The sequence below is a fragment of the Hemitrygon akajei genome, chromosome 1, assembly GCF_048418815.1.
Source record: "Hemitrygon akajei chromosome 1, sHemAka1.3, whole genome shotgun sequence".
Classification (NCBI taxonomy): Eukaryota; Metazoa; Chordata; class Chondrichthyes; order Myliobatiformes; family Dasyatidae; genus Hemitrygon; species Hemitrygon akajei.
Window position 1 is genome coordinate 58419276 of NC_133124.1, and position 15537 is coordinate 58434812.

Consider the following 15537-nt stretch of genomic DNA (forward strand, 5'->3'; position numbering starts at 1 on the left):
CTCCTGCCTGATAACTTCATATTTCCCCTTACTCCAATTAAACACTTTCTTAACTTGTCTGTTCCTATCTCTCTCCAATGCTATGGTAAAGGAAACAGAATTAGATAGATAGATAGATAGATAGATAGATACTTTATTCATCCCCATGGGGAAATTCAACTTTTTTTTCCAATGTCCCATACACTTGTTGTAGCAAAACTAATTACATACAATACTTAACTCAGTAAAAAATATGATATGCATCTAAATCACTATCTCAAAAGGCATTAATAATAGCCTTTAAAAAGTTCTTAAGTCCTGGCGGTTGAATTGTAAAGCCTAGTGGCATTGGGGAGTATTGACCTCTTCATCCTGTCTGAGGAGCATTGCATCGATAGTAACCTGTCGCTGAAACTGCTTCTCTGTCTCTGGATGGTGCTATGTAGAGGATGTTCACTATCTCCAAAATGCTCTCCCACTAACAGACCTGACACCTAACCAGGTTCATTTCACAATACCAGATCAAGTACAGCCTCTCCTCTTGTAGGCTTATCTAAGTACTGTGTCAGGAAACCTTCCTAACAAACCTCATCCCATCTAAACCCCTTGCTCTAGGGCGATGCCAATCAATATTGGGGAAATTAAAATCTCCCATCATGCTTACCTGTTTTTATTGCACTGTTCCAGAATCTGTCTCCCTATCTGCTCCTCAATGTCCCTGTTACTATTGGGTGGTCTATAAAAAAAACACCCAATAGAGTTATTGACCCCTTCCCGTTTCTAACTTCCACCCACAGAGACTCAGTGGACAATCCCTCCAAGATTTCCTCCCTTTCTGCAGCCGTGACACTATCTCTGATCAGCAGTGCCATGCCTTCCTCCCTGTCCTTTCTGAAACACCTATAGCCTAGCACTCTAAGCAGCCATTCCCATCCCTGAGCCATTCAAGTCTCTGTAATGGCCACAGCATCACAGCTCCAAGCTCATCCACTTTGTTCATGATCCACTCTCTAAGCTCGTCTGCTTTGTTCATAATGCTTCTTGCATTAAAATAGACATCTTAAACCATCAGTCTGAATGCATCCCTTGCCTATCCTCCCTCACTCTGCCTACAAGCTTTCTCTATTTGTGAGCAACCACCACTTCCTCCGTCTTTTTCATTCGGTTTCCACCCTCCAGCAATTCTAGTTTAAACTCTCCTTAGCAAACCTCCCTGCCAGGATATTGGTCCCCCTCAGATTCAAGTAAAACCCATTCATTTTGTACAGGTCACGCCTGCCCCAAAAGAGGTTCCAATGATCCAGACATCTGAATCCCTGCCCCAATCCCTTAGCCACGCATTTATCCTCCACCTCACTCTATTCCTATACTCACTGTCGCATGACACAGGCAGTAATCCCAAGATTACTTTTTAACTGCATTGCATTTGTGGTTTCTAAATGACAATAAACTGAATCTGAATTACTACCTTTAAAGTCCTGCTTCTCAGCTTCTTTCCTAACACCCTGTAGTCTGTTTTCACGGTCTCCTTCCTATGTCATTGGTACAAATATGTAGCACGACCTCAGGATGTTCACCTTCCTACTTCAGGATATTGTGGACACGACCAGAAACATCCTGGACCTGAGATGTAAACAACCACACAACTGCAGAAAAGCAGCATCCATCATTAACAACTCCCAACATCTAGGACACGTTGTCTTCTCCCTGCTGCCATCAAGAAGCTAGTGCAGGGCTCTCGGGACTCACACCACCAGGTTGAGGAACAGTTACTACCCCTCAACCATCAGGCTACTGAAACAAAAAAGATAACTTCTCTTAACTTCTTTGCCCCAACATTGAGATCTTCCCACAACTAATATTCCCATTTCCAAAGACTCATCTCATGTTCAATATTCATTGCTTATTTATTATTATTTCCTCTTTTTCTATTTGCATTTTGTTGTCTCCCGCACTCTGGTTGAACGCCCAAGTTGAGCAGTCTTTCACTAATTCTGTTTTAATTACTCTTCTGTCATTTTATTGAGTATGCCGACAAGAAAATGAATCCCAGGGCTGCATAAGGTGATATGCTTTGAACTTTGAAAGAGCCATTTTATCATTTTCCTTGAGTCATTTTAAGAACAGAAGAACCAAGGGTCAGATTCTGTGATGTCCCAACTCTAGTTTTGATCCCAGAAAATATTAAAAACTTTTGGCTTGAGGAATACATGAATATATGAAGAGAATATGGTAAAAAATTAGTACTTGCCCACCACAGAAGGGTTTATGATTTTATAATAGAATTAACTCCATACAATAAAACTGAGGCAAAGTGGTATCAAGCTGTGTTCTCCATTGAAATTGTGGCTCAGACTTAGTTGATTTTAGGTTTTTTATTTCAAAGAATCAGAGACGGTTTTGGGAACAGAGCGGGGAGTTAGGGTGTCAGGTTAGGATTTAGGGACAGTGATGCGGGGAATTAGAGGACAGGCAGGAGTCTAAGCCTTCGCTCCATGTTCAAAGTCCAGCAATGTTACGTGGTTGGATGTCAGGCCAACAGACCAGCGAAAATATTCAGGGTCCCATCATTGGTGAGTTCAGAGATCGAGGCCTGGAGTTTGAGTACTCATCCAGGTATCTCATTTGTCATCATCAGCAAGTCCTGGGTTGATACCGAAGACTGAATCCTAAAAGGTCAATCAGAAGTCCAGCAATCGAGGCCTTATGGCTGGAGCTGTGTCTGAGAATCTCTGGAGAAGTCAATGTCATAAAATCTGTGAATCCATGAGTCCACTGTAGGCTGAAAGCCAAAGGTGGCCTGTCCTGGGGTTAGAAGACTGCATGTGCATATGTGGGAGGGAGGAAGGAATGAGGCTTGTTTTGCTGTTGTTACTTTGTCACTTGTTATGTTGTGTTATACTGTTCTGCTAAGCATGTTAGGCATGCTAAGTTGGCACCAGAATGCAAGGTGACACTTATGGGAAGGCCCCATAGCATACATGGTGTGTTGGTGGTTGACGCACACATATTTCTGCTTTGATGTACATGTGAGAAACAAATCTGAATTACATTTTCTTATAAACACAGAAAGAAGCCATTTAGTTGCCAAACTGTTGCTGACTTTCAAAGCAGTCCTTATCAGTCTCTTTTCCCTACTCATTTCCTGAAGCCTATTTTCTCTCACATATCTCTTGTAATAAGCTGATAAAGAGTTTGACAAGTGAAAGTTTTGTTTATTCATTCCCTTCAACATAACATCTATTAACAATTAAAATTGGGAACCTACCACATTTTCTTTTGACCGAAGTACCCCAAGCTTTCCAAAACGAACATGGAATGGTGAACACTGGTACGTGCCATCCTGCTGCTTAACCACAATGACATCGATGCACCCAGAGAGTGTTGCAGGATTCAACCCCTTGTACAGTTCCTTGACTGTTATCAGCAACTGTCCAACATAGTTCATGGTTTGTGACTGAAAGGAAAATACAAAGGTAAAAATACACATTCAACTGAACTTATTAATTTCATGCACATGACATATTTCCATTGCAATGCAAAACCCTGACCACACCAATGAACAGTATGAATGATATGCACATTACACAGAATTGTGCACATTTATGAAAACTCAATTTGCCCATTTCAGCAAGTGCACATGCTGTGAGAAATAGGACTTACAAATGATAGCACAACTCACTTAGGTCACTGCAAGATATACCAATTAACTAGTTTGAATGATATATGTACCTGAACAAAATCAACTAAAATTTTAATGTAAAGAAGCAACACTACCCTACAGTGCAAAACCGTAGCTCAAAGAATATAATGCAAAGTTTTAAAATCAATCTATTAATATCTCAAAAAGAAACCAAAATTCACTGATTAGTAGATGTAACAAAATACACCAACTATCATTTCTTAAACAAAGTTGCTTGGCACTAGTAACTTTTAATGTTAAGCCAACATTAAACTAAATAAAATTAGGACTTGGAAGGTCCTTGATACCTCCCTGTGCAACTGGATCATCGATCTCCTCACTTGCAGATCCCAGTTATGCAGATTGGCAACATGGCCATCAACACAGGTGCACAAGGCTGTATGCTTTTCCCCCTGCTCTACTTGCTTTATACATCTGATTATGTAGCTATGTGCACCTCCAAATGTGCCAGCTGGTGGTGAAGTGGCATCCGCGCTGGATTTAGAGGAGAGTGGTCCGGGTTGGCTCCTTGCACATTTGCCATCCATGCTGGGTTCAGTATTCAGCTAGCAACTCAAGCTAAAAAAAAACACAGGCAAATGCTACAAAAAAAATGACGAGGTTATCGCCCGATGCGCCACAAGGCATGGAGAGGAACGACAAACAAAAAGCACCTCTAATGTTGTATTTAAGTTTGCTGACAACATTGCTGTTAGTCAAATCAAAGGTTGTGATGAATCAGCATATAGAGTGCTTCAACAACAACCTCTCACTCAATGTCAGCAAAACCAAAGAGAACATTATTGACTGCAGGAAAATGAAACTGGAAGTCCATGAGCCAGTCCACATTAGGGGATCGGAGGTGGAAAAGCTCAGTAACTTGAAACTCCTTGTCATTATCCTATTAGAGGATCTGTCCTGGGACCATTGTGCAAATGCCATTACAAAGGCGGCACAAAAGTACTTGTAACTTCTTAGAAGTTCATATGGATTCATTCAGTATGTTACTAAATATTTGACAAACTTCTACTGATGCACAGTATAAAGTATTCTAACTGGTTGCGTCATTGCCAGGTATGAAACACCAATGGCCAGGAATGAAAAAGTCTACAAAAAGTTGTGGATACAACTTAGTGGTGAGACGTGATTTTACTGTAAAGGACTGAGTACATTTATGTGGGGCACTGCCACATGAAAATAGTATCTATCTTCAGGGACCCCACTATATTGGTGATGCTCCTATCTCATTACGACATTGGGTAGGAGGTACTCGAGCCTTAGGCCCCACACCACCAGGCTCAGGAGCAGTTTATTACCCTAAAACCATCAGGTTCCTGAATTGGCATGGATAACTTCACTTACTACAACTCTGAACTGATTTCACAACCTACATACTCACTTTCAAGAAATCTACAACTCATATTCTCAGTATTAATTATGTTTATTTTATTTGCACAGTTGTCTTCTTTTGCACTTGCCAGTCTAACTTCCCAAAAATAAGTAGAACTTATTTAAAATAAATAATAATAAGTATAACTTAATTAAAACAAGTATAACTTCCCAAAAATTCTATTGTATTTCTTTATTTTCTTGCAAATACCTACAAGAAAAGAATCCCAAAGTAGAATATAGTAACATATGTAATTTGACTCATCTTCATCTGAATTCTTATTCCAACTAAATTGCAATTGTAACATTTTATTCATATCCTGCATTCAAGTCCTACTCATCCGAAACTGAATTTCATTCATCTGATCTACACACACTCTGCTTATAACAAGTGCAAATGTTTAGGAAGACTGGTTACATTAGGGTTCTGCTCATGAAAACCACCAGTAATCTGATTTTTCAAAAATACAAATTTTCTTTAGCTGCCATACAGAATTTACAGTGCATTGAAAAAGATCATTCCCAACTTTTACACATTTTACTGTCTCATTTTCTAAATATAAAATATATTGAAGTAAGATTCTTGAGCTAATCTGCAAAACATTGTACATCGCCAAATCAAAAGAAAAATTCCAAACCCTCTCAACGATTTACTAAAAATTAAAACCAGAATTAGGAGACTGAAATAGAATTCATCCCCTTTGTAAATACTACACTAACTTTCTTCAGGTACAATATATAGTATTACCTTACCAAGTCACTCAATTTGTTGTTGTATAAAATTGAAGGATCACCTGTTTTCAATGAATTCATAAGATTAAAAACCCCCTCCCTGTAATAGTATGGTAAATTTTCAACAGACCCAACCAAAATCTAGACAAAAGAGCATTCAAGACAAGTCAGGGAAATGATGATAGAGAAAGGGAAAGGTACAAATCTGCAGAAGGGTACAAGACCATCTCAAAAGCACTGAACATTGCTCAGAGCACAGTGCAGTCCATCATGGAAAAGTGGAAAAAAATGAAACCACAGCCACACTGCCTAGGTCAGCTGCCCCTCTAACTGTAGGTGCCCGAGAAGAATGGCACTTTACGAGAGGCTACTGTGATACCAGGCTGTGGATTTCATGGTTCATCCAGGGCTTCTGGTTGGGGAAGTCTCAATGATTTTGTGTAGATGTACTAGGCACACTTGTCCGTAACAACTGTGGTACATTCATCTAGATTCTGAGTCCTTGAACTGAGTTCCAGTCCACTGACTCAAAGCAATCCTGTAGCCTCTCCTAAGACCACCTCTTTGTCGTCCAGATCTCCGGAATCTTGCTCTTTGCCTCTGCCCGGTATGCAGGTAGGAGGACAGCCAAGTGATCAGATTTCCTGAAATGCCATCTAGGCGTGAAATAGTAGACATTCCTAATTGTAGTATACCAGTGGCCAAGTGTGCTGGCACCCCTGGTGCTGCAGGTTATACGCTAATAATAATTGGGCAGAGATTTCTTCAAACAAACCTGACTGAAGACCCCGACAATTATTTGAAATCATGTGGCCTCTAGGACTGTTCACCTGCCACAATGCACAGTGCAGCACAGCACAAGTTTTAGGATAATTTCAGACATTATTTCACAGGCAGTGAAAAGACCATCCTGGAAAGACTGTCAATTCAACCCCAGCAGTGGAATGAAAACAAATCTACTTAAAGTGTGTACAGATCAAAAATAATTACCGTAACATATCAGATTTTTAATGGCCAATTCAAGTCATTGTCCCAACACTGCTTGTACATTAAATGGTAATAATACAGAAGTTTATCACAGCTGCGTGCTTTAAAGTAGAAAACACAAGTTTCCCAAGGGAACATTAAGTTCTCAACACTTTAATGATGTGTTATCCAAATGATGTGTAGCATTATCCAAAATAATAAAGACTCTAAAAAGGGCTTTTTATTTTTAAAAACTACTGTTCGATCCAAAGAGGGTGAGAAATTGATAATGCAAACACAAGGAAATCTGCAAATGCTGGAAATTCAAGCAACACACACAAAATGTTGGTGGAAGGGTTTCGGCCCGAAATGTCGACTGTACTTCTCCCTATAGATGCTGCCTGGCCTGCTGTGTTCCACCAGCATTTTGTGTGTGTTGCAAGAAATTGATAAAACTTTTGTTTTCTTTAGGAGAAACTGTCTTTAAAACAAACACGAAGACACAAGAGGTACTGCAGATGCTGGAAATCTAGAGCAACACACAATGTGTTGGAGGATCTTAGCAAGTCAGGTAGCATCAATGGATGGGAATAAACAGTCGACATTTCAGGCAGAGAATCGTCATCAGGACTGGAAAGGAAAAGGGGAGGGGAAGATGTCAGAATAAGGTGGGGAGGAGGGAGGGAAAAGAGGAAGGTGGCAGGTGATATGTGAAACCAGGAGAGGGTGAGGGGGTGATGTAAAGAGCTGGGAAGTCAATTGGTGGAAGAGATAAAGCACTGGAGAAGGGGGGACCTAAACGGAGAGGACAGATGGAACAAAGGGAATGGGGGGGGGGGGAGAAGAAAGAGAAGGTGATGAGCAAGTTAGAAGAGAAAATGTGAGAGGGAAACAAGAATGGGAATGGTGAAGGACAGGAGGAGGGTCAATTACTGGAAGTTCAAGAAATTGATGCTTGTGCTATCAGGTTGGAGGCTACCCAGATGGAATACAAGATGTTGCTCCTCCAACCTGAGTGTGGCCTCACTGTGGCAGTAAAGGAGGCTATGGACTGACATGTCAGAATGGAAATGGGAAGTAGAATTGAAATGGGTGGCCATGGGGAAATCCTGCTTTTTGTGGCCACACCAGGAGTACCAGATACAGTAGATGACCCTAACAGACTTGCAGGTGATGGTAGTGAGGGAGAAGGTGCAGGGGCAGGCGTGACACTTGTTCTGCTTGCAAGGATAAGTGCCAGGAGGGAGATCAGTGGGGTAGGATGAGTGGACAAAGGAGTCACGTAGGGAGTAACCCCTGTAGAAAGTGCAAAGTGGGGAGGAGGGAATGATGTGCTTGGTGGTGGGATCCAGAGACTTGTAGGGTGGTAGGTGAGGACAGGAGGAAGCCTATCCCTGGTGGAAGGATGGGATGAAGACAGATGCGTGCGAGATGGAAGAGATGTAGGTGAGGGCGGCATTGATGGTAGAGGAAGGGAAGGTTTTTTTTGTCAATTATCAAACTTATTTAAAGTTTAATTTCTAGTCACATAATGGCATCAGGAGAATGGTGTGAGATTTCTTTCTTCTTACAATACAGTGCAGAATAGGCCCTTCGAGCTACACTGCCCAGCAACCCCTGATTTAACACTAGCCTAATCATGAGACAATTTATAATGACCAACTAGCCTACCAACTCATACATCTTTAGACTGTGGAAGGAAACACACGTGATCGTGGGGAGAACGTACAAACTCCTTACAGACAACGCTGGAATTGGACCCCGGTCAATGCTACTGTAAAGTACTGTGCTAACCACTTTGCTACCGTGCTATGTTAGCACTTTAAGTAACTCAAGCCATGCCAAATATTTGAGAAAACAGAATAATGTACTTCAGCTTTTCAAATGTCAAGATAAAAGACAGTTAATTTTTTTTAAAATTCACAATTTTAACAAACTGGTTGTCTAACTAGTATATTAATCATCTCACACCAATCAAAGAGATACAAATATTGACTTGATTCCAAAAATCAATTTGAATATACTATTCAGAAAAGCAATCTTTAAGGCCAGAGCTTTCATGTGTTATCCAACATATTTATTAATGACAGTTAATTAAATAGAACAGCACCATTGGGAATAGCAAAGACAGTGGATAATTGCAGCAAAACCAAAATAAACAAACAGGAATTAACAAGAGACAATTTATCACTGGCGTGTGGTTTCATTTTCAAATTCCTCTCAAGGCATTGGTGTTTTAGTAAATGCTCAAAGGCAGGGTGTGTGGAGAGGTGGTGTCGTCATTTTCGTTAAGAGCATCTGAAAGAGGATGTGGCTGAAGTCTCAAGATTAAAAGGTAGAAAATGTAAGTTGAATGTTAAGGTTCAATAACGTTATACACATGAAGGGCAGAAGCATAGCACTGGGACAAATTTTGCTCAGCAGTAAACAGATGGGGCAATTCATATTCTTCAAATCACCTACAGGGTTTTTGCAAAAGGTGCATTATCACACAACAATTCACTACTGCATACACTCAGCATAGTAACAAGCTCTCAAACAACACATGAGTAAAGTATCAGCATGTCAGAAAGCACAGGAGCCTCCAAGGGTTGGAAAACTGCTCATTCTTGAAGGATGCTTCTTGAAGCAGCGATGAATGAAAGACAATTGCATTTCAGTCGCACTAGGCAGGCTTGTAGAAAGATTTTGTGTATGGACAAGAGTAGAAAGAAAAGTGTGTCGAGAAGAAAGAAGCCAATAAGTTGCAGGTAAGTTGCAGGTATTTGTAATGATGCCTCTTCAACTGTAACAAAAGTCATAACCTAGAAGAATAAAGTATCACTCATCTGCTTAGTATAAATACCAATTTGACTATTCAGGACCATACTAACCAGCAGCAGCACCACCCACAATAACTCCATGCTAGCAGGAAAAAGCACCATAAGCGTTATGTCATAGCGGACATGCATGTTTGATTCTCACCAACTGCGTCCACTGTCTATTGTTTCATAAGGAATATTGTGCAGTCAGAAATATCAAGTTGAAAATTTTGGGTCCAAATCATACATCATCATAGGTATGGCAAAGTATATAGCAGTACAAATGAGATAGGTAATGGGTGGAACTAGATGGAGAGGGGAAAAGCAGATGGACTCATGCTAGGGAGGGAGAATAGAAGTAAATACAGAGAGAAGAAAACTAGGTGCAAGGGCAAATGTGTGTGGGAAGAGAACACCAGAAATGGAAAATGTTATGTTCATACCTATGGGTTGCAAGCTAACAAAGCCCAACATAGAATTTCTTCTTTCAACTGCAATAGAGATGGCAAAAGACAGACAAATCAGTGTTGCAGTGGAAATGAGGTTTAAAATTGCTTACAGGTCAGCATTTCTTTCATTTTCCCTCCCTACCTTAACCAAAGAGAACAATCTTGTTCTCCTGGCTTTCAACTTTCATCCAACATCATCCTCTCCCATTTCCACCATCTCCAAAGTGATTCCACCACCTGTGACAATTTTCCCTCTTCCCTACCCCTCCCCACCTACCAAGCCCTGATTTCTACAGGAACCACTCACTTCATAATTCCCTGGTCTGCTCTACCCTCGCAAGCCACTACTTCTTGTTCTCTGGCACTTTCTCCTATAACAGCAAGGCATTTGATAAGGTACCCCATGCAAGGCTTACTGAGAAAGTAAGGAGGCATGGGATCCAAGGGAACATTGCTTTGTGGATCCAGAACTGGCTTGCCCACAGAACGCAAAGAGTGGTTGTAGACGGGTCATATTCTGCATAGAGGTCAGTGACCAGTGGTGTGCCTCAGGGATCTGTTCTGGTACGCTTACTCTTCGTGACTTTTATAAGTGACCTGGATGAGGAAGTGGGGGGATGGGTTAATAAGTTTGCTGATGACACAAAGGTTGAGGTGTTGTGGATCGTGTGGAGGGCTGACTGAGGTGAGAGCAGGACATTGATAGGATGCAAAACTGGGTTGAGAAGTGACAGATGGAGTTCAACCCAGATAAGTGTAAAGTGGTTCATTTTGGTAGGTTAAATATGATGGCAGAATATAGTATTAATGGTAAGACTCTTGGCAGTGTGGAAGAGAGGGATCTTGGGGACTGAGTCCATAGGACACTCAAAGCAGCTGCGCAGGTTGACTCTGCGGTTAAGAAGGCATACAGCGTATTGGCCTTCATCAATCGTGAAATTGAATTTAGGAGCTGAGAGGTAATGTTGCAGCTATCCAGAACCCTGGTCAGACCCCACTTGGAGTACTGTGCTCAGTTCTGGTTGCCTCACTACAGGAAGGATGTGGAAGCCATAGAAAGGATGCAGTGGAGATTCACAAGGATGTTGCCTGGATTGGGGAACATGCCTTATGAGAATTGGTTGAGTGAACTTTGAGATAGGTACATGGAGCTTAGAAAAATAGAGGGCTATAGGTAAGCCTAGTTATTTCTAATGTAGGGACATGTTTGGCACAACTTTGTGGGTTGAAGGGCCTGTATTGTGTTGTAGGTTTTTCGATGTTTCTATGTTTCTAACTGGCACCTTCTCATCACCATCTAGGGATCTAAACAGCTCCTCTAACCAAATCAACTGCATTCGGCACTCTTAAGTAGCCTCCTCTGCTTTAATTAAACAGAGACTAGGCTATCATTTTGCAGAGAACCTGCTCTCTGTCCACAACAGCTATCTTGAGATTGTAGATGTACACCACTATAATTCTTCTTCCCACACCAGCCTGTCTCTTCTGTTTTCTCCATTGCTAACTGGAAGTGTGTTTTATATTTCACTTGGGTAGCTTACAACCCAAATGGTATATACACTGGATTTTCCAGTTTCAGGTAGCACATATCGCCATCATTTTCCTCCCATGCACTCACTGATCCACCCAGTTTTCCACTCTCAATGTTCACGTTTCCTGTTTGGTTCGATCTATTGTCTACCAGCCTCTATCTTGCCCTTTCGTATTGCAGTCTTTCCTCTTCCCTGGTCCTGATGCAGCTTGTGACCTGAAGTATCAGTTGACACCTTTTTGCCTCCAGAGATGCCACTTAACCTGCTGTATTATTCCAGCACCGTTTTGTTTGATTTTACTACATTAATGGATGCATCTTAATCTCTACTCTAACTGTACACAGCTCTCCCAGCATCAGCCTGCTCCTCCAAGCATGCTATTTTCTGTGTGCAATGTTGTGGACTGCACAGAAGACCTTCACTATACTTGGTACATTAGCTAGTGTATATAGGACACCCCCTCAGGAGTAGTCAAGCCTTTAGAGTTATCTCTCCAGCTGTTCTCAAAGGCCCACACAATTATTTTCGTGGTAATCAGCTGAATTCAGAAGGGACAAAGCCAGGACAGAATAGAGCCAACAATCAACACTTAAAAACTCTTCAAAGTTTCCCATGAAAGCTCAGAGACAGTGTCAAACAAAATAACAGTTGTAAATGTCAGATTGCTGCTTTATTCCTAGCATGTTTGAAGAGCTCCAGAAAGTCATTTGTGACATAAAATCCAAAACTACCAGTTAAGTATCCCAATAGATGCTGAAAAAAATTTAGTAATTTGCATTTAGTGAAGTGATTTCCCAATCTGCCCAAAATGCTCCAGTTAAATTCCAAAGTCTTCAAGTACTTAATTAGCTTCTAACTTGGTCTATTATGCAGTTAATTCCTCATTAACCACTGTAAAACCCACCCGCATTTTGAATACACAATACCCACTTTCCAGAAAATTACTGGGAAGAATTTTTATTCTGAACATTTCCAATAAAAATGCAGAATAAAAAAGGATGTAAGCCCACATTTGTACTAGTTACTTTTCCATTGCCTGTACTGTTGTGCAGCCTTCAAGATATCACATGCTGATGCACCATCAATAACTCTCGGAGACGTGAGGCGAGATATCGGCTTTTATTGGCTGGAAGAAAGAACAAGCAGCAATTGACCACCACACTACATCCTGGAGACTGAGGCCGGGGCTGTGGCTCCAATTGCCTTTATACCGGGGTCCGTGGGAGGAGCCACAGGAGCAGTCAGCGGGGGGGGGGGGGGGGGGGCGTGTCCAGACAGGTATATGTAGTTCACCACACATGCTATTTAAAAGTTCAGATTGTACAGGAAATGACCATATATGACATGTCCAGTAAATGTGCATTACGCAGCTACAGCAACCACAACCTTTTCCACGTTACTGAAGAGTGAGGTGAGGTTCGGTTATGAGATCCCATCCTTACAAAGTTTCTAGATGGCCAAAGGAATTCCAAATTGTGCATTTGACTGTGTAATGTATATTAAAAAAAAATCTAGGTTATTTGCCTTATGTAGGTCTACTGCAAACAAAACCTCCAATAATCAGTAACATGCTATACTTAGAGAAAAAACTGTAGAGATTACGTTTCCACAATGAAACTTTAAAAATATATAGTAGGGAATTCTTATGAAAAACTCAAAAACTTCTACAGTTGATTTTTAATTAGGGTGTCAGGTACGGTACAGAAAGGTTTCATGATTAACCATTAGATTCAAATAAAGACGACAAAAGAACAGGAAGTTACAAATGACATTAGCATTTATGGGTGGCAGCACTTCAAAAATATCTCTGAACAGTTTCATTTTTAACTGTAGTCAGCTAATCTTGATTAGGACATTATTATTACCCTATTTACGGTACCATTTCCTTTCATATCACAGCTCTCTTATTATGAAACAGGGACGTCCACTTCACACATTAAAAACCTTAGATAAGGCACAAGCGAATTCAAATTGGTTTCAAGTCCTTTCAATTAAACAGAACCTTCTCCTGTGATGAGAAGATAATAATAATTCAATCCATACAGTTGAGCAATAAATTTACATACAGGAGAGCAAGTGTATTGTTTGTCATGCAGATCAATAACTTTGTACAGCTTATCCAAACTGGTGATCCTTTAAAAGGGCAATGACAATTTGATCAATAAACTTGGGGGTCAAAATGAATTTACAAGTTCACTCAAAAACATTTGAGACATCCTAGTCAATTTCTCTTTTGGAACTAGTCTCCATCCTGCATATTTCATGATGACATGGAAACTGTGAGTCTGACTAGTGAGCTGACAGCATGTCAATTAGACAGGCGTCAAGCAAATATTCTCTTTCTCAGAGCTGCACTTCACCTCCAAAAATCTTTTCTCTGGACTGGTGATACTTTACAGGTTACATGGGGAACTGTTCAACTCATATCATTCTGTTCCAGTGGCAACGCTGTTTCAAGCCGTTAGAGCTGCAGCATATTCATAATGTACTTTGAACCAAAGTATGTATACATTATACAACTTTGAAAATCATCTCCTAACAGGAGCCACGAAACAAAGGAATGGTTAAGAACCCATAAAAAAGGACCAGACACCCAATGTGCAGAGACATAATAACCACGAGCAAAATAGTGTTCTGAACTGAAGTCCATAAAGAGTGCTCTGGACCCATAGTTCAGTGCAGAGCCAAGTATATATCGCGGGCGGATACACATGTGCACAGAAGCAGAGCTCCATTTCTTATTGAATTCTTCACCGAAGCATACACAGAAAGGATCTTCTAGTGCCTGCCCTGCCCTGAGAATAGAAGCTCTCCAAGTGTCTGGAGAAAACACAAGACTACTTTTCAGAATCAGTGAAGGCAGACATTGATGAAATTCAACACAACTTTCAAAATGCCATTATTGCCTTTGGCTATTTGTTAACTTTGTTCACCAGCTGCATTGTTTGCACCTACAACTAGTGGACAAAGTTGACTCCTCTATATTGATAAACTTTTGAATTTAAGCTGGGGAGGAATTTGTTTCAATGAATTTGTCCGCAGAATAAAATGGAGAATTTTATTATTGACATGCAGTAAATGAGAAATGACCATAATGACCTGCAAAACACTGTTGTAAACTTTCAGATACAAATCTTTGTTGGCAGTGTATTATGCAACTGAAGAGAGATAAACTGAATTCCAGTTATGTGGACTCTGGTAAATTAAACAACACAGAAGGCAATATAATCTGTTTGTTCAGTCAGCACTAAAATTTCTTTCACATTAATGGGCATGTTGACTTCAACTAACCACTACAAGTCCACTTCTCCCATTTTGTAACTTCCTTCTCTATAGGGCCCTCCAATAACCACATTGGTCTCCACAATTATTCTTATGATTTCTTATTTTCTGTAAATTTGAACTTTGCAGGCTTTGGGCCTGCTCCGGGGATTGGGACCCAAAGACTCAATTTGGCTCGGAAAGCTGTTGTTGCTTGCTTCTATGTTTGCATGGTTTGTGTGTTTTTTTCCCTTGTTTCTCTGCGCACATTGGGGTTGGTCTTTATTTTTGTTTGGGTTCTTTTGGGTTTTTTTACTTTGTGGCTGCCTGCAAGGAAACAAATCTCAAGGTTGTAGAATTTATACATTCTTTGATAATACATGTACTTCGAAATTTTGAAACTTGAACTAATACCAATCTACAAATATATCAGTATAAATTGGTAAATAATGTTTTTCTGACTCAGTTTTCTTTGGAATTGGCAAGATAAAAACTTTACTTGAAAAATAGAACTATTTTAATGTGAGATTTCCTACAAATTCTACTACTCTTGATATTGGGGGTTTGGCTTTCAATACAAATCAGATATACATGTGTGACTGCACTGTTTTGTCATTTCAACAGAAAAATGCTTTATTAGGTGTTGCCATCATTAAAACTTGCGATTGCCTAGAAAACAATGCACAAAAGGGAAAGCTTGGGGTTTTCTTTCAAACTCATTCTTAGCATGTTAACCTCACTAGAAA

General features: G+C 40.4%; 1 protein-coding gene across 6 annotated transcripts in view; it reads right to left on the minus strand.

Annotated features, from left to right (window-relative positions):
- Window positions 1-15537, minus strand: part of lpin2 (lipin 2) — a 115626-nt gene that overhangs the window by 75304 nt on the left and 24785 nt on the right. For all 6 annotated transcript variants that reach the window (XR_012098739.1, XM_073043711.1, XM_073043721.1 and 3 more), the window contains exon 2: window positions 3248-3436. Coding sequence is in view for 5 of the 6 variants with exons in the window: in XM_073043702.1 (XP_072899803.1) it covers window positions 3248-3436 (189 nt within the window). In the remaining variant the exon portion in view is untranslated. The remainder of the gene's footprint in view (window positions 1-3247; window positions 3437-15537) is intronic.